The 25577-nt window shown below is 49.9% G+C and overlaps 1 protein-coding gene across 4 annotated transcripts in view; it reads right to left on the reverse strand.

The window, feature by feature from the left end:
- Positions 1-25571, reverse strand: part of ABCC1 (ATP binding cassette subfamily C member 1 (ABCC1 blood group)) — a 129584-nt gene extending 104013 nt beyond the window's left edge. Inside the window, exon 1 of one of the 4 annotated variants that reach the window (XM_025855509.2) lies at positions 25522-25571. In XM_025855509.2, coding sequence (XP_025711294.1) covers positions 25522-25569 — 48 coding nt within the window. In that variant the 5' untranslated portion in view covers positions 25570-25571. Of the gene's footprint in view, positions 1-7261; positions 7286-7902; positions 8008-8542; positions 8711-25521 lie in introns of those variants that run through there. The other 3 variants (XM_073899457.1, XM_025855508.2, XM_073899458.1) reach the window with 3 other exon arrangements.
- Positions 25572-25577: the final 6 nt, after the last annotated feature.

Below are 25577 nucleotides of genomic sequence, written 5' to 3' on the forward strand. Positions count from 1 at the left end.
TCATTCATTCATTCACTCTCTCCCTCACACAATGAGTATTTATTGAGTACCTACTCTGTGCCAAGCTCTGGACTAATCAAGGGGATATGGGGATAAATCAGACACAGTCCTGCCCCCTTGAGACTCACACTAAAGATAGGTCATGACACATAAGTGCGAAGAGCAGTGTTCACTATGCAGGAAAGGGAAGGGTGTGGGGACAGCAGGTAGCAAGGTGAGGGTCTGGGAAGGTGACATTTCAGCAGAGCACAAGCGTCAGAAAGAGACAGGCAAGCCAATAGGGGGGGGGGGGGGGGAGCGCGTCCAAGGCAGAGGGGCAGCGGGGGCAAAGGCATGGAGGAGAAGATACCGTGTGGGTATGCACCTTTCCAAAAATGCAGAGGGGAGGGAGAAAATAAATAAGATGAATACAAGAAAGAGCAACAAAACCAGGGACCCTGGAGTCGGAGGGCCTGAGTTTGAATCCAGCTGCCAAGGCTCACTTTTGCTCCTTGACCTTCAGAAAATTAGCTAACCTCTCCGGCCCTGGTCTCCTTCATCTGCAAATAGATCTAATAATGGAACCTGCAGTGCAGACTGCAGGGTCAAGGGCTTAGCTTGCTCGGGGATGCCTAACCAGCTCTGGACAGCACGGGCTGAGGTCTGTGCAGGTGCAGGGCACACTGGCCACGAAGCCAGAGCGAACCCATGGGGGCTGCAGCTCAGGCTAATCAGAGCACTAACAGGACAGAAGCCCGTACAAAGCACAAATGGTGTGCCAGGCACTGTGTTCCTGCTTTATTTTTTATTTATATTTTTTTAAGTAGGCTCCATGTCCAACATGGAGCCCAACACGGGGCTTGAACTCATGACCCTGAGATCAAGACCTGAGCTGAGATCAAGAGTCAGACGCTTGCTTAACCGACTGAGCCAGCCAGGCGCCCAGGCTCCTGCTTGAACGTCCACTGCTCTGTTCATTATCAGAGCCACGCCCTAGGAGGCAGTTCCTGCACCATCCCCATTTTAGAGAGAAGGACACAGAGGCAAACAGGGGCAAGAAGACTTGCAGGTAGGCACGTGGGTGGGACCTGGCGTCAAACCCAGACGGCCGGCTTCAGAGCCCCAGCAAAGGCACAGAAGGAAATCTGCGGGACCAAACCAAGCAATGAGCCCTGTCTTTAAGGCACAGAGGTGAGGTAACTGGTCACGTACAGAGCCTTACTCAGAACCAATCCAAGGGTGAGATACTCGGCAAAGGGAGAACTGTGAAGCAGAAGCAAGCAGAGAAAAGGAGCATGGGGAAGCCGGTAGTCAGGTCAGTCCGGTCGGGGCCTGCTGGGCTTGTGGACATTAATCCTGTTGACAGGGACGGCATGAGGCCTCCGCTTTCCCCGGCACAGGCCAGAGACAGCCGGGTAGGTCTAAGGCTACACTGCGAGAGGCCGGTGCAGCCCGTGGTGGTGTTCGGGGACCGGGGGGGGGGGGGGGACAGCAGGTGCCAGCATCACGCAGGCCACTGTGGCCCCTGCCTGCTCCTGGACTGAGCTGCGGCCTGTCCTCAGCCTCTGACTCATCAGAGCTAAGAATAAAGCCCAGAAATATTAAAGGGGGGGGGGATGGAAGGGCCACATCCAGACCTTACCCCCAGCCCCCAGGAAGGCAGGGCACAACCCTTTGCAAGCAAGAGCCCCAAATCCTCACTGTACTCTGACACCCAAGGTGCAGAACTGAACATCTTAGCAAGACAGGGACGGGGGTGACCTGCCAAGCCAAGACTCCTGTCTTAAAAGGACTGCCAAGCAGAAAACAGAGCCATGGCTGCCTGTCACAAGTGTCTCAATGTCAACAGCAGTAGACAGCGTGCTCTGACGTGCCTTGACCCCAACTCTCCCCGTGACAGGCCCTGCCCTACAAAGCACACCTGCCCTCATGGTCTCCATCCGGCCCTGACCACTTTTGCAGATTTTGTCCCCAGCCACTTCCTCTCCTCTATCAGAACCTGGAGCTTCACAGAATCCTCCATGTGGTCCCATTCCAGGGACCGGAGAGGGGTCAGGCATGTGGCAGCCAGAAGAATAGATCTGGGGACACAGCAGTCAACAGGACAGACAGCATTCATCCATTTACTGAGCACTGCTTCCAGCTGCTGAGGACCTAGCTGTAAACAGCAGGGCAAAGGGCCTGCCCTCCTGGAGCTGACAGCCTTGTAAGAGGAGACAGAGAGTAAACAAGATAAAAGGAAAAAATATACACACATAAAATACATATATATATATATACACAGTGTGTATAAATATACACATATGCACATTTATGTATGTGTGTGTATGTGTGCAGGTGTGTTATAAGAAAGGGACTCAGAGAAGTGGGAAGACCTTGCTGAGAAGGTGTCTTTCAGTAACACATTTAAGAAACCAGGGAGTAGGCCAAAAGGCCATTGGGGGGGGGGGAAGCACAGGAAACAGCAAGTGCAAAGGTCCTGCGGTAGGAACACATCTGGCATTTTGCAGCAACAACAGAGAGGTCAATATGACTCAACAGTAATGGGAAATTAGGGAGGAAGGCAAGGGGCGGGGAGGGGCAGACTATGCAGGACTCACAGGCCATTACAGGCATTTTTTAACTTTCACTCTGAGTGATGTGGGGACCATGGATTTCATGCCTTCATCTGATTTCTTTTTTCCATGGAGTGGTTCTCTGGAAATTCGCCTCCACAAGTTTTCCTGCACGGAACATCTGACAATGTTCGGAGACATTTCTGGTGTCACTACCAGGGTAAAACTTATGCTCTAGGCCTTTTGCGGGCAGAAGCGAGGGATGCTGCCAAACACCCATAATGCAAGGACAGCCCCACAACAGGGAGGTGCTCAGCCCTAAAGAGCAACAGTGCTGGGGCTGAGAAACCCCATTTAACAGAGTCCTTCCTCTCATCAAGTTTAGAATCCATACTCCCCAAACACGCCCCTTATCATTCAGCTCCTCCCCACGTGACACTGGGCAAGCAACCAAGCCTCAGTTTCCACAGCTGTAAAGCGCAGATACCAACGGAATGAAGCAAACAGGCCCGCAATTAAGTACAGGCCGGAGAATACAGTAGGCGCTCAATAAATGTCACGGCTATTATTGGGATTACTTCCAGATCCACCTCTTCCTATGTCCCTGCCACCTTTTCATGAGTTACATGCAAAATATTATTATTTCAAGCTACAGTGGGTGCATGGTATCGCATACAGCAGGCAGTATGGATAGAGCCAGCAGGAGGCAGGACTGGCTGTACGTGAGCCAAGCTGACACTCCTTCATGCCTCCATACCCCTGGGCAGGTCATGGCCCCCGCCTCATCCTGCCCTTGCCCAGCCCTGAACTAACACAGCCCCCAAAGCACCTGCTCTGCGCGCCAGGGGCTCTGCTCGCCCAGGGCACTTTCCGAAGGACAATCCCTGCCTCCTCTGCAGGGAAGGTGCTCTGGAAATACCATTAAATGGCAGGAGGAGGGGCACCTGGGTGGTTCAGTGGGTTAAGCGTCTGCCTTCAGCTCAGGTCATGATCCCAGGGTCCTGGGATCGAGCCTCGCATCAGGCTCCCCACTCAGCGGAAAGCCTGCCTCTCCCTCTCCGTCTCCCAGCTTGTGCTCTCACTCTCTCTCTGTCAAATAAATAAATAAAATCTTAAAAAAAAAAAAACAACTTTTTAAATGCCAGGAGCTGGGAATAACAGAAAATATCAACTTCTTTTTAAATTGATTTTAATAGGCAGTACGGGACTCTGATTTAAATGTATGTGTGTGTACAGATACATGTGTATATTTCTGTGTGTGTGTGTGTGTGTCAAATAGTAACAAGTTACTTTTGCCTCCCTCTCCCCACCCTCTGCAGGGTCCCGTGCATTCTGTCCCTGTATACAAACCCAACCACATTTGAGTTTCCTGAGTATCCTTCTAGAATTCTTTAAGCAAATACAACTACATACACTTATTTTTCCCTTTCTTTACCCGAGAGGTTTTTATACCAAATACGACAACTGTATCCTGATGTTCTCACTAAAAAAAAAAAAAAAAAAAAAAATGGATCTTGGAGGCCAGCCTTGTCCTCACTTCTACCTTCTTCTGGAAGCATCCCCAATCCCCCGCGGAATGGGCAGGACCCGGTCTATTTACCCAGGCCCCTACCAGGCCCACTACTTGGGTGGCTGCCAATCTTTTGCTATTCCGAACAATGACGCGAGGGATCGCCTTAGAAATTACTCCTCAAGCTGAAGAAAACACAGAAAGCCTGACCCGAAGGTCAACAGCCTCGCTTCATCACTACTAAAGCCTCACAGGCGGAAAACAAGGTGGTGCGGGTTAAGCTTAATAACCCGGAGATACACAATGAGAATCATAAAAGCGGTGATAAACGCTGGCCCGGTCATCCCTGTGGGAATCCAGTCCATACAACATCATGAAGTATATCAGAAGGAAATGGGATCAAGGAAATGGGATCCCGATCCTGGAGAGCGACGGGCACCCCCACGATCCCGGCCGCATCACTCACAGCAACCAAAACACGGAAACAACCTCAGCGCCCATTGGCCGATGGAGGGATAAAGAAAATGTGCTGTATACGGTCACGACAGAGTATCATCCCGACATTAACAGAGAAGGGCATCCGGCCGTGTGCAACGACATGGATGGACCGTGAGGGCTTTATGTTAAGTGAAATAAGCCAGAGAAAGACAAATACTGTATTCTCATTTACGCGTGCAATCTGAAACAGCGGAACTCGGGCACCTGGCTGGCTCAGTCAGTGGAGCATGCAATTCTTGATCCCCGGGGTCTCCTGAGTTCGAGCCCAACGTTGGGTGTAGAGATTACTAAAAAAAAAAATACACTTTAAAAAATAAAAATAAAGGGGTGCCTGGTTGGCTCAGTCAGTTGAGCAACTGACTTCCTGGTTTCGGCTCAGGTCATGATCTCAGGGTCTTAAAATAGAGTCCCATGTGGGGCTCCACGCTCAGGAGGGAGTCTGCTTGAGATTCTCTCCCTCTCCCTCTGCCCCTCCCCCACGCGTGAGCCCATGTGCATGCACTCTCTCTCAAATAAAATCTTTATAAATAAAAAATAAATAAAAATTTAAAAAATTAAAAAGCTAAACTCCTAGAAGCAGAGCACAGTGCTTGCCAGGGGCTAGGGGGTGGGGGAAACGGGGAGACCTTGGTCTAAGGGTACAAACCTTCACTCATAAAATGAGTAAGCTCTGGGGATCTAACGTATAGCATGGTGATGACAGGTAACAATACTGTATCATATACTTGAAAGCTGTTACGAGAGTAGATCTTAAAAATTATCACCACTAAATAGGGGGGAAAAGATAATAATGTGAGGGAATGGAGGTGCTAACGTTACTGTACCATCACTCCACAATATACACATTTATCAAACCTTCACATCATACACCTGAACTTTACTTATGTGATATGTCGACATCTCAATAAGGCTGGGGGGAAAAAAAAAATCACTAAATGCAGGAGCATGCATTTCTGGCAGCGTATAGCTCTACAAATATTATTATTATTTTTTTAAGATTTTAATTATTTGACAGAGAGAGCAAGGGAGAGAACACAAGCAGGGGGAGCAGCAGAGGGAGGGGGAAAAGCAGGCTCCCAGCTGAGCAGGGAGTCTGACGCAGGGCTCGACCCCAGGACCCTGGGATCACGACCTGAGCTGAAAGCACTTAACCTACTGAGCCACTCAGGTACCCCAGCTCTACAATTATTATTATGTAATGTTTGATTTTTAACAAAATGACAGAAGCCATCTAAACCTACAGTGTCCAATACGCTATCTCACAAGGCTACCAAGCAGTTGAAATGAGGCTAGACCAAACGGAGACAGGCTCTAACACACACACATGCTGGATCTGAAAAAGTTAGCATAAAAAAAAAAAAAAAAAACATATAGTATCTCATTAATTCCATGTTGAAATGCTAACATATTGCCTATATGGAGTTAAAATATATCGGGCACCCGGGTGGCTCAAGGGTGGCTCAGTAGGTTGAGCGTCTGGCTCCTGGTTTCGGCTAGGTCATGATCTCATGGGTCATGGGATTAAGCCCCGCATCAGGCTCCACGCTCAGCAGCAAGTCTACTTGAGATTCTCTCTCCCTCTGCCTCTGCCTGCACTCATGCACGCTCTGTCTCAAATAATAAATCTTTATAAATAAATCATTAAAATCACTTTACCTTTTTATTTTCTTTTTTTTTTAATGTGGCAACCAATTAAAACTCCAAACATGGCCTGCATTCTATTTCTATCAGATGGCACTGGTCCAAACAGTGGATGGTAGAGAAATCATCAGGAAATGAGAGCACAGGGATTTGCTTGAAAAGAACCTAACCAGGACCTCTGTTATCTTTTTGATAAACATGAGGTCCTTTTATTAACATGAAATAAAGTAAAAAGTGGTGTGCCACTAGAAGACAGGGGATTCGTTCAATCCGTTCCACACCTCCCAAGTATCTTTTGGGTTACCCGGGTTATTACCCAGGCTCCTAACTGGCTGCTGGTCTCCCCTCCACCCCGGAGCCAAAGGGATAGCTTCAAACTGCAACCCAATCCTGAGGCTGCCAGAAGCTCCTCACTCACTGCTCCTGTACCATTCGATGCCTCAGGGCCTTTGTACAACCTGTCCTCCCTGCCTGGAGCCCTTCCCCACTCACTGCCCTGGCTTCAACTCAGAGGCAGCCTTCGGGCCTCGGCAGAAGCAGCCCTTCCTCACAGAGGCTCGCCCCCTCCCCACCCCATCAAGCACATCCAATTCCTCATTTTACCGCCTCACGAAGCTCCGTACACTTACAGTAGAGCACTCACCATATGGTCATTAAATATTTCTTTCAGATACTACTTGATGTTTTACATACTATCTTAATACTCTAATGCTATATATGTTATGGGATACGCACTACAGTATATAATACATTATGCGTCATACCTGTGACTAACAAAAACCATACAAATGGCCATTTGCATAGGTCATGGGTTGGCAGACTACAGCCCATGGGCCAAATCTGACCCTCTGCCTGCTCTGTCCCCCAAACTAGGAATGGATTTCACATTATTAAATATAAAATGTAAAACAGATGATTTGCCTGCTGCCAAGCGTGGTCGCTTGACTTTGCCCTGGTCCGCAAAGTCTAAGCTATTTACCACCTAACTCCTCCCAGAAAACGTTTTGCCAACCCGGGCCATAGGTCAAAAATCGTTGAAGGTCAGTAATTTCATATGACCTGATCTGATGCTACTTACCTCAAACATGATTTTTTTTTCCCTATCTTGCCCTCCCCTCGGGCTGCCAACTCTGTGGGGGCACCAAATGCCCAGGTGGTGCTCCTGGATTGTTCACCTCCCACCTGCTGCAGCTCCTGGCACATGGCAGGCACTCTGAAGCACCTGTGAAAGCTATGGACCAGACACCAGCGTCTCCACAAACTATAAACTGGATGCGGCCAACATGTGCGACCATCACACGAGGCACACGGCCGGCCAGGTCTAAAGGACACAAAGACAAATAAGGTCACAAAATCAACTGTGGGAATGGATGCACACCTCTGTGACTATCCTAGAAACCACCCAATTGTGTACTTTAAATGCATGAATATGGTATGTGAACTATATCTCAATAAAGCACTTAAAAAAAAAAAAAGATGAATAAGACCCAGGGTCAAGTTAACTATGTGACTTCTCACCTCCCATATGCTGTCTTTGAAACCTAACATCCCCCTCTAAAACTACACACTGACCCCGCTTCATCACCTCAGTAAGAAAATACATCATCTAGACAGGACTCGTTTGCATTTGCTAAAAATAAACTTGAATGCAATGTCTTTTTGCCATGGCTATGTTGCTTATAAATAGAGTACAAGTCCCCTTAACCCGAGATTTCTCACCCTTGGCACAGCTGACATCTGAAACCAGACAATTCTGTTGTGAGGCTGTCCTGTGCATGGCGGGATGTCCGGCAGCATCTCTGGCATCATCTACCCCCCAGATGCCAGTAGCATCCTCTCCCCCAAGTCAGGACAACAAAAATGTCTCTAGAAAGTGTCCATGTCCCTGGGGGAAGGGGGGTGGCACAATCACTCCAGTTGAGACCCGCTTTTTTTTTTTTTTAGATTTTTTATTTATTTATTGGGAGAGAAAATGAGCAAGACAGCGCGCACACGCGCACACACGCGCGCGCACACGCGCGCGCGCGCACACACACACACACACACACACACACACACACACACGAGCGAGGGGGGGCGGGGCAGCAGAGGGAGAGGGAGAAGCAGATACCTAGTACTCCAAAGACCATGCACCTGCCTGTCCATTCATTTAACACATTTACTGAGCCCTGCTTGGTAACAGTTGAACCATAACATCCACCCTTGTATCCTGCCCTCAAAAAGCTTACCATCTGGTCCAGGAGGCAGGATGGGTACATAAATAGCTATAGCAAAACATTTTAAAAGCATCAAGTGTCACTGAAGAGTTACACATAAGTGACAAGAGATCTCCAGAGCACACAGAGACCCCTTAACTCACCAAGCAAAGGGGAAGAAAACTCAGGTTCTTCATCCTCACAGCAGGGACAACACCTGCTTCTCAGAGTCACCTGTGAGGACTACATCTACACGTTACATTATTTCATTTTCATCCCCCAGTGGGATGTTCCCATTTTGCAGAGTAAGCAGCCAAAGCACAGAGAGGTAAAGCAACCTGCCCAAGGTGGCACAGCCTGGAAGTAGGAGTGGACGTCAACACAGGCGGGCTGGCTCACCCCTCCAACTAATGCCTCCCTGAGAAGTCAAGCAGGCGACAAGAGATGGGCACTTGGTGACCGGTCCACTAGTGGCAGTCACTCTCATCGCCGTTTCCACTTGGGAGCTCAGGACAGGTTTCCCGAAGGAGGTAAAACCTAAGGGCTGTAAACATGCCAAGATGTGCCGCAGCGGAGACAGGGAGCGCAGAGCAGAAGCCAAGAAGGTCGCTGGACAAGCTTCGGGTGTGTATGCCCATCGACAAGCAGAACAAAGTGCCAGGAGGGGATCGGGTGACACACAGGGCCGGAGCGAGCTAAGCACAGGAAAACCGAAGCTCCGTGTGGGATTCCCACCAGGAAAGTGCTGCATCACCCACACGTTGCAAAAGCGCCTGGGCATTGTGAAACCGAGAGCGTTAAGTTTCTGGCTCCCTCTTCTCAGTCCCTTCTCTGGAGGACAGCCCCAAAACAAGAAACTGGGAAAGCCACCATCATTCTCCAAAAGTCCCCTGAGACGCCCCGGGCCCCGGCCCCAGAGCGTCCGAGCTCGCCCTCCTCCCTACCCCAAGGTCTCTCTATTCCAAATGGAAATCCCAGAGGCATGCTCCCCATCCTGTGCCAGTGAGGGTCATGGGGATGGGGGTGGGACGGACGGGGGACAGGCTGTATCCAGGAGCTGACACCTGGGCTCGAGCCCTATCAACAGCACTTCCTGGCTATGTGCCCTTGAGGAAGTCGCTCCACCTGTCTGACTTTCAGTCACCCCCCTCTCCCCAGACTGTGAACCCTCCCGTGTTGGGGGAGGGGGTAGCCGCTGGGGGCCAAGTTCACCTCTGCCACCTCTACCCCACTGTTACTGCCACTGTTATTGCGGTCACGACAGCTCAGTACGCCATGTGCCACAATGCCGAAGCCACCCAAGAGACTCGGCCAGAGTCACTGGGCACAGCCTGCTGGAAAAGACTCCACTCTGCTCCCCCACCCCCGGCACCCCCTCCCCCCCGCCCTCCTGTCCTGCCGTTGACCTGGAAGCACCCACAAACGGCTATTTTAAAACAGGCCACTAGGGACACTCCCATCTCGGTGGCAGGACGGTGCCACGCCTAAGAGCCTGGCCTCTGGGCCAAACGGCCACGGTTCTGTCCCAGCTCTGCCATGGGACCTTCAACAAGGTAAATAACCTTTCTGGGCCTCGGGTACCCCATCTGTAAAATGAGGACAATGGTCTATCCACTTTATAAGGCTGTTTCGAGGGTTCAATGGAAAGCATTTTGAACAGGGCCTGGGACTCACGAGCACCAGGAGTGTGAGTTAATACTAACTAGGTTATCAGCCTTAACCTAGCCCTGCAAGGCATGGTCGTGTGCCCACGGCAGCCCACGACCCCCTCCCCCAGCCTCTGATGCTCTGGCCGGGAAGGTCTCTCGAGGCTCTTCTATCTCACCCAGCTTCTTCCTATCTGTGCCCCGGCCTGGACAGCTCCTTCTCGTGCCTCCGTGGAGGCCTCAGATGCCAGCCGGTGGGGAGAGGCCTCACCCATCTGAAGTGCCCCTCTCCGCCATTATTCACCAAGACCCAAACGTGTTATTTCCCCACAGCAACCCCCGTGTTTCTGTTCCTATAGCACAGGGCAGGGGTTCCCAGCCAGACTCTGGGTGACTTCACCTCTCTGTGCCTGTTTCCCCATCCATAGGTTATTTACTGTCGGGATGAAAACATCATAAAGCATCTAGAACATTCCCTGGCACTTAGGACATGCTCTGAAAGTCTATGCTCTCAACTATTTTCCCTGCAGAGCTCCTAGTGTCTCTTTCCCTCCTACCTGGAATCTCCCCAAAGCAGGACCACGCACGTCCTTTTAATTTGCCTGCACACGGCAGACACTCATTCAATACTTGCTCGACAAGCAAAAGAAGGAATGAATAAATCTATCTGAAGAGCAACCCAGAAACACGCAAAGAAAAGCCAGAGACTCCGTCCCGCCTGAAACCCAACAATCCCAGTTATGGGCATGGGTCCAAAGGAAATAATTCCAAGAGCAAGAAAAGGAACAATCTGGACACGCTGGCCCATTCACAGCCAAAACCAGGAAGCTCCCAGGCAGGCGAGAGCAAACCAAAACAGGGGCAGAGGATCCCGTTGAAAATGACCCAGTTGTCACGAACCAAAGCGAGGGGCCACTCCCACCCCTGGAGAGGCCATCAGGAACGAGGGGCAGGCACCGGCCCCCTGGAGTCCACGTTCTAGACTTAAGAACTAGGGCAAAGACACCATCTACAAGTAAGAACTGCCTAAGAGCCAGCTGCAGGGTTAGGGGAAGGCTCCGATCAAGGAAACAGTGCTTAAGGCAGAAGGGGACGGGGGTAGATTTTTTTCCTCAAGAGGTTTGGATACCGTCGTTGCAAAGCCTTCCACAGCCTGTAGGCACAGGCTGCAGCACTGTGCACGTCTTGTCTTGTCTAATACCTGAAACAAACCTGAGAACACAGGTACTACTACTGTTCTCCATGTTACAGACACAGAAACTGAGGCACAGAGTCCAAGGGTTTCCTGACCTGAGCCAAGAAGGCCGTGTTATCCAGAGAAGCAGAAGTAGTTAATGGCGGCTGATGGGGGAGGGACAACCTAGACCCACATCACCATCCGGTATTTTCCCATCTCAGCATCCTCCAGGATCCTCGGACTCCCCCCTCTGGACCAGAGCAAGGGACTGCTGTGTACTGATGATGAGGACACTTTCAACAATGACAAGGGATGAGGAGTAGTAACAGTAACCGCACTGAGAAACGGGGCTAGTGCATTGGTCATACTTGAACCCTTTTAAGTTTACAACTCTATGAGGGAGGCACTTCTAACAGCCCCATTTTGCACATGAGAAAACCGAAGCACAGAGAGGTCAAGTGACATGTCCAAGGTCACACAGCCAGCAAGCAGCAGAACCGGGATCTGAATGGAAGCTACACTGGCAACCTACACTCTTACGTCCCTCTGAGCATCTTCACAACTGTGGTTCCCGTGCGACAGGGAGGCTGTGTCACTCACCAGGGATGGATTCCCAGCATCAGACCTACAGCAGTAAAAGGATTCACAGTAGTGGGAAGAAGGGAGGGAGGGACTGGAAGCTATTATAATGCGTCGATAGTAAAGTCCACTTCTCGTCTTGGGGCGCCTGGGTGGCTCATTCAGCTAAGCGTCTGCCTTCGGCTCAGGTCATGATCTCAGGGACTAGGATCGAGCCCCGTGTCGGGCTCCCGGCTCAGTGAGAACTCTGCTTCTCCCTCTCCCTCTGCCCCTCCCCCAGCTTGTGCTCTCGCTCGCTCTCTTTTTTAAAATAAATAAATCCATCCCACGTTTCTTCACATTTTCCTTTGATATCAGTTTCTCCCAATCCGTGCATCCTACAACCTTTCGCTGGCCCCGTTTGCACAGCATGACATCTCTGAAACTGGGATGCATGTCACAGCTGCTGGCCTTTTGGAGTCGATGAAATGCAGGACCGCCCGGACCCTTTTCTCATCCAACTCACCTTGGGGGACAGCAAGAGGCTTTTTCCAAAGTTTCCAGAATCAAGAAGGAAAACTGAAAGATGCCCTCAGAGATGGCAATCACCCCCACCCCACCCCCTCACTACTGCTCCACAACACAGCAATTAACTTTAATGGGGGGAGGGGTGCGGGGGGAGGGGCGGCAGTAATTGTCAAGCTACCTGACCAGGCCGGCTCAGGCAGAGCTGCCAACTGCACATCCGACCATGTCCCCCTGCCAACTGCCTTCTTGTCTCCACGGTTCCATCCCCAGGCCAGGCTGTTTTTGCCAAAGCCAGGCAGGACAGAGGCAATAAAATCTCCTAACTGACAAAGTACAGCCACTTCCAATGGGCATGGTCACCCACAGGCCACGGTCTCTGCCTGGCCCCACAGGAGAAATTCTCTCGGGGCACCTGGGTGGCTCAGTCGTTGAGCTTCTGCCTTCGGTTCAGGTTATGATCCCGGGGTCCTGGGATCGAGCCCCACGGGCTCCTGGCTCAGCAGGGAGTCTGCTTCTCCTTCTGCCTCTCCCCCGCCCCCGGCTTGTGCTCTCTCTCTCAAATAAAATCTTTAAAAAAAAAAAAAAGAGAGAGAGAGAGAAATCCTCTCTGCAAGCAGCGAGCTTTCTGACACCCATACTCGAATAGGATTTGCCTGGCAAAAGGGTTACGAATTTCAGCCACTTCAGGGTCCATAAGCTCCCTTCTCCCCAATGTCCATAAGGTCCTCGGGGTGTGGGGGGGTTGGGTGGGGAGCAACAGTATCCTGAATTCACATCCGCATGTAAATTCCCGTTCACATCCATCCCGCACAGGCTTACTGGAGCTCTGACATCAGGTGTGGGGTCAGGCCTGAAAACCACTAGCAGGCCATGGCTAGCCATATACAGTGTCACGCACACACGGTCACCAGTCACCCGGAAAAGACAGAATTGCACAAAGAGTTAGCCAACTAGCAAACCATTACATGACCCAGAAAGCCGCAGCACGTGGCCTGAATCCAGGCGAGGGCTTCTAAAGTTCAGCATCGGGGACGTGTGGGCCCTGATAAGTCCCTGATAACCCCCTTCCCTGGGCCTTGTGAAACTGCAGCAGCATCCACCCACTAGATACCAGGAGTACCCTTCCTCCAGCTGTGACAACCTAAAATGTTTCCAGACATTGACAAATGTCCCCCGGGGGGGGAGGGGGAATCACCAGGTGCTGAGAGCCTCAGATCTGGGCAGTTCGAATACCCTCTTTTCTCATTTTAGTAATGACCTAGTTAAGAGCTATTCAGTAAATACACGAATATGGCCACACTGTGACTTCGCATTCTAAAACTTCTGAAGTGATAGGCAACTGCATTTGGGATACAGTGATTTAGGTTTTAAAAAAAGTGAATTGTTTTAAAGGAAAGTACTAAGTATGTGGAAGCCTCTCCCAACTCCCTACTCCCACCAAAAAAGCACAAAACCAAATGCTCACTTGCTCTTTTCTACCCTGTAACTGGAGATGGTCAAGCCCAGGACAAGGCTATTCAGGAGACCCTCAGAGACCACTGACTGGGGACAGGCCATGGGTGAGGGCCCAGTCCCATAAGCACTGAACCTCAAAGGTTCGGTCTCCTGCAAGGGGGTCTATGACATGCCCCTCCAACACCCACCCACTCGAGACTTGCTTCACGTGTTCCCCAGGAGCTCCCCGTGCAGAGGCTGAAACAACAAGGCTGTGACCAACTGCCTCAAGAGGGAACAATTATTAGCAAATTACTTAATGAGGTTCATGTTGACATTTCATCAAGTAAATATGTTAATTAAAAATGGGTCATATCCAAGATGCACCAGTAAGTGAAAAACAAAAAAATGAATATGTTTTTTACAGGATCCCACCTTGTTTTTTAAAAGAGACTATCTATTTAGCATAAGGGGAGAAAACAGACTGATTTGAAAGTTAAAACACCAATCTGCCAATAAGAGATTACCTCCAGAAGTGTGTCATTATGGAAGAATTTCACTTTTTACTATACTCGTCCTGTACAGTTTCATTTTATAAAACTCTATCTCTTACAATCTCAGACCAAGAAGAGAGTCCAAGAAAAAGTCCCTTTAAATAATTTAATCACTGCCATGTTTAATGGTACCAAAAACCTAGAACTTTCCAAGTATGCAAATGTCAGCGGCTCTCAGAATTGTCACAACTTCACTCGTATGTCATCGATTTAAATACCTCATCAAGTCTTCTCCTAAACCGTGAAGAAAACCATGGGGAAAGCGAATTTCTCCACACATCAGCCCAATTTCAGAGCTGATACCCAATACCCGGGCATGCCTCACCCAGACCTGGAAAACACTACAGACACCTGGTAACACCATCACAGATACCCGGTAACAACCAGGCCAATTACCCTGAATTGTCTCAGATCCTGGGGACAGGTGTCTGAATCCCTGGGGTCAGACTGGGCTCTTTTCCAACTCTGTCAAGGCCTGCCTGGGCCCAGGAGAAGCGTAACACCTGAAATGCCCTCTCCACCGCCCTTGACTGCCCACACTGTCCCCTACTGTCCAGACTCCTCCTCCACAACCACAGGGAGCATCTGCTCACGCTCTGCTAAGCATCCTCTATGACTTCCCTCTTCCTTACAACTACTTAAGACATGCAACATAATCACGATCCCCCCCACACAACTTTACAGGTCCATCAACTGAGGCTCCCAGAAGTTAAGTAACAGGCTCAGGGTCACATGCTGGGAAGCGGCAGGACCGATGTGCAAACTGGAGCTCCTGAAACTGGCCTCATGACCCCAGCCATCTACCTCCCTGGGTTTCTGTGGAGCTGTACCTTCTTGTCCAGGCAGCCAGCCCCCTGCCTTCAGCGGCAATGCTCGTCCCTCCTGTGGCCCTGCTGAAAATAAAGGTCTGACTCGGGGCTGAGCCCCTTCTCCAGTCCCTCCCCCCACCAAAAACGCAAGTAAACTAGAGGTGAGCCACCAGACCCCAACACCGAGTGTGGTGTGACCCACCCAGACCCCAGAGATCTCCGTGGGACAAAAAAGATGAGAGAGCCCCATGACGCGGCAACAGCAGTCCTCAGACGGAGTCTAATCTACCATGTGTCTTTTCTTTTTGACCTTGTTAGTGACTTAATGATCTTGAGGAGGCTGCCTCATCAAAGGGCTCCTAGATAATCTAACCAAATTAGAACAGCCAGGTCACCTTCCCAGCAACCGGCAGCTCCAACTTTCCTCTGGGCCACTGGTCTCGAGCCTCAAAGGCTGACAGGAGGGATCAGGGAAGACACTGTTATTAGTATGCACCCATCATCTGCCCACAGTAATAAAAACAACCATAATAATGGGTATCCTTAGACCGTGCTATAAGGGTGAAGTAAACAACCCCTTTAAGAAAAAAAAAAAAACAAGGCTTAAGCTAGAGCAAAATCTGTTCAAGTGTTCTGAGACACTCACTCCACCCCTGAGAACATGCTCTAAGGACTCAGGCAACAGGAACTCTCCATGCGATACTCATTATAATGTTTTCTTTAAAAGAAAAAAAAGAAAGGAGAGACAACCATCTAAATGTCAAACCACAGGTAATAATTATGTAAATTATAGTCCACCAATACAAGGAACTATTGCTATGACACTGTATAATTTAAAAAGTTATATGGCAACGTGGGAAAATTCTTACACCAGTAAATGAAAACCATGAAAACCGAAAATGATCTTGCACTGTCCAGCGCACCCCTGCTAAGTACACACAAATCTTTTTTTTTTTAAGATTTTATTTATTTATTTGAGAGAGAGAGAATGAGAGACAGAGAGCATGAGAGGGAAGAGGGTCAGAGAGAGAGAAGCAGACTCCCTGCTGAGCAGGGAGCCGGATGCGGGACTCGATCCCAGGACTCCAGGATCATGACCTGAGCCGAAGGCAGTCGCTTAACCAACTGAGCCACCCAGGCGCCCTAAGTACACACAAATCTTGACAAGAATCAAATGTTAACATGCCAGTAAACAATCAGTGGCCTGTGGAAAAAATACCTGCGGCACTCATCACAGACAATGGGGCAAGAGTCCCAATATATCAAGAGCTCCTGCAAATTGACAGGAAAAAGGCAAAACCAGTGGAAAGATGAGCAGAAAAGACACAGGAAACAGACGCACAGAAAAGAACACATGTATCACTGGGAAATATGTTGCGGGATGCTCAGCTTCTAACCGAAAGAGAAATGCAAATGAAAATAAGGTATTTTTTTTAATCCATCGAATTAAATTCAATGACGCCCAGTGCTCAGGAAGATGCAGAGAAACGCAAATTCTCATTCATTGTCAGCAGCAATGAACTCGCTACGTTCTCCTTTCTGGAAAATAACCAGCTAATACCTATTAAAAAAATTTTATGTAATTTTGACCTATGTACTAGGATGCTTACCAGAGCACCATTCACAGGAACAAAAAATGGGAAATAATGCAAGCAGTGGTTATTAATAGGGGTCAGACTGGGCTCTTTTCCAACAGATGAGTTAATTATAACAAATATAAATTTGATATATATATAATTCCAAATATAATGTGGAATATCAAAGAATTATGAATAAGTTATTTTTTATTTAAATTCAATTAGCCAACATATAGTACATCATTAGTTTTTGATGTAGTGTTCAATGATTCGTTACTTGCATATAACACCCAGTGCTCATCCCATCACGTGCTTTTTTTTTTTTTTTAAAGATCTTATTTATTTATTTGACAGAGAGACACACAGCGAGAGCGGGAACACAAGCAGAGGGAGAAGCAGGCTTCCCGCGGAGCAGGGAGCCCGATGTGGGGCTCGATCCCAGGACCCTGGGACAACGACCTGAGCGGAAGGCAGACGCTTAACGACTGAGCCACCCAGGCGCCCTCACCTGCCCTCCTTAATGCCCATCACCCATTAGCGGACAGCAACCACGGGGCAATCGGAACTATCAGATTTTCAAAGCATAGATCCCTCAACCCAGCCATTCCTCAAGGAGGAACTTATTCTGCTGAGTCATTTACACTGATTGGCATACATATGCAAAGAGGAATATCCAGCAATGCTCCAGGCAGCACTGTGTATCGTGCCAAAATTCTGGAACCAACCCTGACACCGACCAAGGAGGGACTGAGATAAATGTACGGCACAGTCACAGAACAGAAGGATGTGTGGCTTATAATCAAGTGTTACTTCCTTTTTCTTTCCATTTGCACGGACTTAACGTAGAAAAAAAAAGAGAGGGGGGGGTGTACTCAAACATTTACTTTCCCTCTGTATTCTCCTAGACTCTTCACCTTTTTAAAAATAATAGCACTATCAGGGGCGCCTGGGTGTCTCAGATGGTTAAGCGTCTGCCTTCCGCGCAGGTCATGATCCCAGCGTCATGGGATCAAGCCCCACATCGGGCTCCTGGCTCAGCGAGGAGCCTGCTTCTCCCCCCTGCCTCTCTCCCTGCTCATGCTTTTTCTCTATCTCTGTGTCTCAAATGAATAAATAAAATCTTTAAAAAATAATAAAAAGTAATAGCAAAATCAAAACAGTTAACATGCAAGATCTTCACGCAATCAGCCAGAACATTTCGACATCGTTTGTTGTTCTTGTTGTTTCTTAAGATTCTATCATTTTTTAAGTAATCTCTACACCCAATGGGGGCTCGAACCCCCAACCCTGAGATCAAGAGTCACACCCTCTTCTGACTAAGACCACCAGGCGCCCCTCAACATCTAGTTTTAAAAGAAGGAGTTTCCTAGCAATTTAAAGGAAGTCGTCTTAACCAGTCATGAAATGCCATTGGAAGAGAATCACGGGCAGCTGGGGAGCGGGGAATCCCAACTTGGTCTGACCCTGAAGGGTTTTCAGCTACGGTTCAGAAACAGATGAGACTCATAAAAAAAAAAAAAAAAAAACCACATTGAATTTAATTGTAAAAAACCTGAGACTCATTCCAACATAAATGGATCAGAAGCCCACGCCTCTGCAAGTATGGCTCTATTTCTTGCCAAGCTTCCTCTTTGGAATTTTCAGCCCCTTATTACCACAAGCTGTTTTATTTGTGCTTTTATGCATTTTTGTAGAAGGCTGCAGGCAAGATTTTTATGGGATGGGTTCTGTAGTTCCTTTGAGTTAAACTCTGTGCTACTTTGACCACTCCAGGCACCCCAGGGCCTTAGCACTTGCGGTTGTCTCTACCTAATACTTCCTTCCTAGTCCCTTCACGGCCAGCTTCACCATGCAGATCACAGATCAAATGTTATCCCCTCTGAAAGGCTGTCCCTGGATATCCCTCTATCATAGCTTGTACCCCAACCCAAGTTCTTCCCAGTTTGTGTCTCCATGGCACTTACCACTACCCAAAATTGTTTTGGTCATTCCTAGCATAAGCTCCATGAGCACATGCACCTCATCTACCTCGTTCATGGCTGCATTCCCAGTATCTAGAACACAGTCGATGCTCCATTCACAAAAGACTGACTAAATGAATAAGAAACGCTTGTGGCAAGAACAGGCGATCAAATCCCGTGTTTTTAAAGACCACTCTGAAGTTCTCCGTACTGGGAAAAATAAATAAAACGCTCTCCAAAAAGGAGGGCACCCCCAGTCAAGTAGCCACCTAAGAGGCCAATAAAAGTTAGACTGAGAGTCCCAGAGAGGAAAGGGAAAAGCCCCATAAAACATCAATTACTACCCTCCCCAGTCATCTAGACCCATTTTCCAGGAGTTGGCAACCTCGCCCGAAGGCATGAACCCCACAATTAAGGTAAGGGGACACTTAAGTAGAACCTCCGCTCTGTGACTGTCCACCTCTCCTGGGGCAGTTTAAAATGAGGGAGTGAAGCTTCCCTTCCAAGCCAACCTCTATCACACACCCTCCAGCTAGAATGGACGAGCACAGAGAAACACAGGGTCAGATGGAAAGAGGCAAACACACACACCAAAGCCAGCAAGTTCCTCTCCAGGTAACTGGAGCTGAACCTCCCAGCGGTCTAATTAAGCTTCTCCAAGGCAACCCCGGGAAGCCAACGAGTTCAACGGCCTCAAATCTCATGGGAAAATGCAAGGACGCGGGCAAGTCTTGCCCCAGATTATTCTCCAGATTCCTACACACCAATGACTGTGAGACTTCAACACCCAAGGGACATGGGGTGATGTCTGGAGGCGTCCATGTTGGAACAACACGGGGAGGGGCCGCTGGAGCCCAGTAGGCAGAGGCCAAGGATACCGCTCCACAGCCCACAGGGCATAACAGAGAATCTTCTGGCCCCAAATGTCCAAGTGCTAAGGCTGACAAACTGCTTCACACCTACCACCCACCATCCCTTAAACCGGCTTCCTCAAAGCCCCGCCCCAATCCTCAGCCCTCAAGAGGTAAGGACAGGTGGCATACGTCCATCAGAAGAGAAGCTGTCCCAGTTTCTATGCCATGCTGGGGGAAGCCCTCGCCACAGGATGGTCAACCCCTTATCATTATTCCAATGCCTTTTATGAACACTCTGTTTTTTGCAAAAGGTTCAGGCAACTTTGGATGGGCTGGAGTTTTACCAACCATTAAGATAGGATAATAAAAGTTAGACCTCATCCCACCATGAAAATCTAGAGCCAACAGACACACAAGACGCTTCAAATTCCTTGGGCAGCCGTGATTAGTTTCTCTGCGCCTCCCCCCGGCCCCCGCCGACCTGCCCCCACCAGCCAACACGACCTTGATGGAGCCAGTGGTCTTTGTGCCAGCAAACTAATGAGTCAGATGGGCCCTAGGCACTTCACCAGAAGCTTAGGCTTCGAGGCAGGGGATGTCCCCGCAGCCAACTGACCACAGGTGCCAGGCGAGTGCCCTCAATGAAGGAAGCGGACCAGGTGAGAAAGCACAATGGAAAAAAAGCGACCAGCACCGGGCTCTAGAATTGAAGCCACAATGTGGAGGGGAAATTGCAGCAAATGGAAGCCTGCAGGCCTGTTCTGGGGAGGGCAGCCCCAGTTGCCCAGGCCACATACAAATGCAGGCCCCCCCGCTCTCAGATCTGATTCTTCACAAGTCAGAAATCCACGTTTTCCTGTGAACTCTCAAAAATCAGTCAATCGTAGCGATGACGGTAATTCATAACCTAAATAAAGCCAAGCCAGCACACTAGTAGACTAGATCTGGACCTCTCACACTCAAATTCAAACGCTGTCTGAGCCTACTCTGTTTGAGGCACTGGGTCCTGGGAAAGGAGGGAGGGCCAAGGCTCAGTGCTGACCCTTGCAAGGGAGACTCTAGGCTGTCAAGCGTGGAAGCCAGAGCGCTGGGTCTCCCTGGGTATCCATTCCAGACAGGTCAGTGACTATTCTGTCCTTAGAGACCTCTGGAGAGAGGCTGCAGCCCAGCTCAAAAGCCATTCCAGTGCTTCGTGTCATTTATTCCTTCCAGAAATATTTACTGGGCACCTACTAGGTCCCAGGCACCATTCTATGTGCTAGGATTGTGGCCATAAATAAACACAAGCCAAAAAAAAAACAAAAAAACAAAACACTGCTCCTGTGGAGTTGACCTGTTGGTGGCAGTTTACAGAGAATAAACAAAATAAATATCTGATGTATTAGATTGGTGGGGGGGAAGGGTAGAGGAGGGAGTGCAGGGAAGGACTGGGGACACAAGGAAGTGGCAGGGAGTCAGAGAAAAACTGCCTAAGGTGACATCTGAGCAAATATTTGAAGGTAAAGGAGCCTTCCACGCAAGTGCAAAGGCCCTGAGGCAGTCAAGTAACCAGTGTGGCAGGCGTGAAGTGAGACAGAAAGTAGCAGATGAGGAGCTCAGAGAGGCGATGGGACCAGATTCCCCCGACTCTTGCAGGCCTAAGCCTTTTGGCTTCTATCTGAGCGAAGTCTGGAGTCAATGCAGGATTTCAAGCAGAAGAGGGGACAGGACCTGACCTGTGTCTTGAACAGGCCCCCGCCGGCTGCTGGGTTGAGAAGAGACTCTAGAGCTCCAGGATGGAAGCAGGGAGAGCAGTACGGAGGGAATGTTCAAGCCGATCCACAAGTGGTGGCTCTGGCCAGAAGGGTGGGGGGGGGGGGGGGGGGGGGGAGGCTGGGAGAAGCTGGCAGATTTGGAAACATTTTGAAGAAAAAGGCAACAGGATGTGCTGACAGCTGAGATGGGGAATGGGAGGGTAGGGAGGGTCAACGATGCTGCAGGTTTGGGGCCTGGGCCTCCGAGAACGGGGCTGGTATTAACTGACATCAGGAGGGTCCGAAGTTCTGCTTGGGACAGGCTAGGTTGGAACACTCCCCCCCTCTCCAGTTGGAAAGTTGAGTCCACCACCACATTCAAAAGGCAAGTCACCTCCAAGAGTAACACCAATGGAGCCGGTCCAGCTGAGGAAAGGAGAACAGGGCAAAGCCGTAAGGCAACCCGGGAACCCCGAACTAGCTGCTGCCCTGCCCTGTCCTCTCAAAGGTTCCCCCTTTCTCCTCCCCAAGCCATTTACTTTCTTATTTTGGGCCCATCATGCTGCCACTCCCGGCCTTGGATTCCCGCATTCATGCAGGAAGTGGGGTGAGGGGAAGACCCCATTAGTTCCAGGGTCCCTTTCAGCTCTAACCATCCAAAGGAAGGGAGAGAGGGGAAGACTGGAAAGAGGGGTGAGCAAAAAGGGGAAGAAGACGGGAAGGTGGAGAAACGCAAAGGGATGAGTCTGAAAACCAACAGGAAACTTGGTGGGGGCGGAGGGGGGTAGGGGAGTTGGGGGTGGAACTGGGCTCTTCAAAGACTGTTGTGAAGCCAGGAGGAGCTATTAAGGGACAAATTACAGGGCTCCTGGGTGGTTCAGTCGTTAAGCGTCTGCCTTCGGCTCAGGTCATGATCCCAGGGTCCTGGGATCGAGCGCCGCATCGGGCTCCCTGCTCAGCAGGAAGCCTGCTTCTCCCTCTCCCACTCCCCTTGCTTACGTTCCCTCTCTCGCTGTGTCTCTGTCAAATAAATAAATAAAATCTTTAAAAAAAAAAAAAGGGGGGGGACAAATTACATTGACGTCAAGGCCAGATCTTACCCCAGGGAGAATTTCTAATAGCTTCTAAAATATTCCTGTTCTCCCACCCCTTGGCTGCCGATTCAAATATTCAGAGATTTACTGAATTCTCGGAGGCAAATAGCAGCTCAGGGGTGATATACTAGCAAGATTCCATGAACGGCAACACGGACCTGCTACTTCCGTTCACCCCCAGCCACAGCAGGTGCAGCAGCAAAAACTAATTAGAGAATTCCAACTGGAGTCGACCGCTTACAATTACTGAGCGCTAAGTGTATACCAAGCAGCAATATTCTACGCACCTGCCAAGGACTCACTCATCTGTTCCTACATAACTGCTCTTTGCTTCATACTGTCTTATCACCCCCATTTTCCACATAGGGAAGCTGAGGCATGCAGAGAAGTAACTCTCCTGAGCCGCAGAGCCAGGATTTGAAGCCAGGGGACACAGGCACTCTGCTCTGAGGCACTGCACTGCTAATATTTTTTTCCCAGTTTTTGACAGGTTTCCAATTTCTCTACACTGGGTCTGCAACGTAATAAATAATTTTTAAAAGTTAACCCCCAGGGAGAGGCCCAGGCCCATTCTCCCAACCATCATACAAACACCAGCCACAAAACAGCCCCCTCCTGCCAGCAATGATGGAAAAAAACAAGCCAAGTGTTGGTGAACTCGGCACCTGTCTGGGTAATGAAGCTCCTCTCTTCTCATCCCAGAACATCTGCCTGGGTGAAGGTGGTTAAGTCACTGGAACCCTCATCGTGGGTCATTTCCACGTTCTGGTTTTTCTGGACATTTCCTGAAGCTCAGAGGCAGGCAAGGGCCCAGGAACAAAGCTCTGATAAGAGTCTCACGTGGGCCAGTCCCTTTAATTTCTGAACACACGACCTTGGTCAGGGAGAAGCCTGGCATGCTGTGGCGGGGGGGGGGGGGGTGCAGCCCAATCCCTTCCCCACCAAATGAAGAAAAAATGAGTCCAAAGGAAGGACAAGCAACTGGAAACCTACAACTTCATCTTCAGAAAGAATGATTAAAAAAGCATTGTTTAACTCTGTTCAGGGCACAGGCTGAGCCTCTTACATAGATGATCTCTTTTACTCTTCAAACAACCATAACCATAAAAAGCCCCCAAAGTTGGGTGTTTTGTGGGGTGTTTTTTTTAGCTTTTTTTGGTTTTTTTGCATCCTGCCCCCATTTTACAGATGAGGAACCTGAGCACAGAACGTTCTTGGCCAAGGTCACACAGTTTAACTGGCTACGAGGCTGGCCTTGAGTATGCCATCCTAGAAAACACAGAAGCTACCTTCTTTCTGTTCCATTTGGTTTCTCCTGCTGCCTGGAAGTTCTCCCGCCAGCTCTCCAACTCTGGTTCCAGGCTCCACCCCCCCCCCCCCCCCCCCCCCAAAAACTGGGGCATCCAGGAATCCAGAAAGAGAAGAGACAGAGGAAAATCTGCAAGGTCAAAGACAGTGAAGAGGGTCTGGCCATGAAGACCAGCCACTGCCTCCCCAGGCAAAACCACCACCTGATCATTTCTGTAGCAAAGAGTCCAAAGAAGAAAAAACACAACTGGTTTTCCTGGGTGAGTTTCTTAAGCGAAATCAACGGAGAGCACCCCCCCACACACTCTGCTTTGGAAAACCTCGTTAATCATGGACTGACAGCAGTCATCAATAAAGCACATCCTGATGCAAAATCTAATTTATGGTGGCCTATTTTTCCCCCTGTGTAACCCAGGAGAAGGAAATAAACAAGGAAACACTCCAAAATTCACAGCAACACTAGACCAGACCCCTCTCTGGGTCTGTGCATAAATAATCTTGGTGCTGTTACTTACACCTGGTATAGGGAGCAGGAACTCCACAGGTTTTTCCAGAGTCCTACTTTGCAAATGCTCTGTTCTCCAATCCCCCCCCAACCCTGAATGCAAAAGCATCTCTCTGATTTCCAGCCCAAGAATAAATCTCTGATCCCACCGGCCTGAAAACTGGAGACATACTGAGGTGTATTTGGTTGATACCCCCCAAAATAAAGCCTTCCCCTGAGGCCCTCAGGGATGACTTTTTCAAAACTCCAAAGGCAGTCTGCAAGGAAGGAAAGGGCCATAAAACAGGACAAGGAGGTATTTTTGGATGCTAATCACCAGCTCCAAAGAGCCAAAGCTGTTTTTCTCTCCTGAGTCCTACACAAAAGGGGAAAAAAAACTATCAGGTCCAGATTTGCCTATTGTGTTTACCAGTAATCAAGATAGTGTGACACTGACGTGCCCTCCTGGAACAAAGGGGTAAATCGCATTACAGGGAAGCTAAAGCCCAAGACAGTGGGGATTAAACCACCGAAAGTGGACTCCGGAGCCGGGGCCAGGCGCAGCACTGAACACGCAGAGGAAAACTTGCCAGGGTAAAAGCCACATGCGTCCCCACAGACAGGAGCCTCACATTACAGAGGTGGGATGACAAAGGTACCAGGGTCTGGGGCATCCTGGGGGGGACCCCAAACCTGACCCAAGGATCAGGTGAGACATGGCAGCGGTGAGTAGCCCTACGTTCTTCCCCGCCTGTTCCCCAAATTCCCCTACAGTAATTAAGGAGGCAAAGTAAAAAACGGCAAAAAAAAAAAAAAAAAAAAGTAACCACAGAAGAGTCATGTTGATGCAGCACAACCGCGAAGAGGGCAAATATCCCTTCCCACAGCCCCCGAGCCTCTTCCCAGCTCAGACCTTTGGGAAGGGGGCGTTCTTTGTGAAAAGGGGGGGACCCCACTCCACAAAGGAGATAGGAGAATTTAATCCAGGAGACAACCCCCTGTGCTGCCCGCCCCCCCATCCCTGGCGTCCCCTTCCGCGGAAGGTTATTTTTAATTGCAGGGGGCAGCCGCAAAGCAGGAAGCCCTCTCCCCCAGGCTGTGGCCCCCCACGTATCCCCTAAAGCCTGGGAGCCGGGCACATGCAAAGCCCCCGCCCTGCTTCCCGGGAACTGAGCCGCCCAAGTTTCCACCCCCCCCCCCAAATCAGCGGCAGCCGCGAGGGGCCGGGCGCGGACCCCCACCTCCCACTCCCACTCCCCGGCTGGCTGCAGAGCCGGGTAACGCGGGTCCGCGCGGCCGCGGGCGCTCAGGGGGCTGCGGGCCGGGCCCTGCCCTCCGGGTGCTTCTCCTCGCCGGCGAGGCTTCCAGCCGGCGGCTGCCCCCTCCCGGCGGCACCACGCGGCCCGGGCGGCCGCCGAGTACGTACCCAGAAGGGGTCGGAGCCATCGGCGCTGCAGAAGCCGCGGAGCGCCATGCGGCGGG

Source organism: Callorhinus ursinus, unplaced genomic scaffold, assembly GCF_003265705.2.
Source record: "Callorhinus ursinus isolate GAN/ISIS: 27379988/994484 unplaced genomic scaffold, GSC_fseal_2.0 scaffold13, whole genome shotgun sequence".
Taxonomy (NCBI): domain Eukaryota; kingdom Metazoa; phylum Chordata; class Mammalia; order Carnivora; family Otariidae; genus Callorhinus; species Callorhinus ursinus.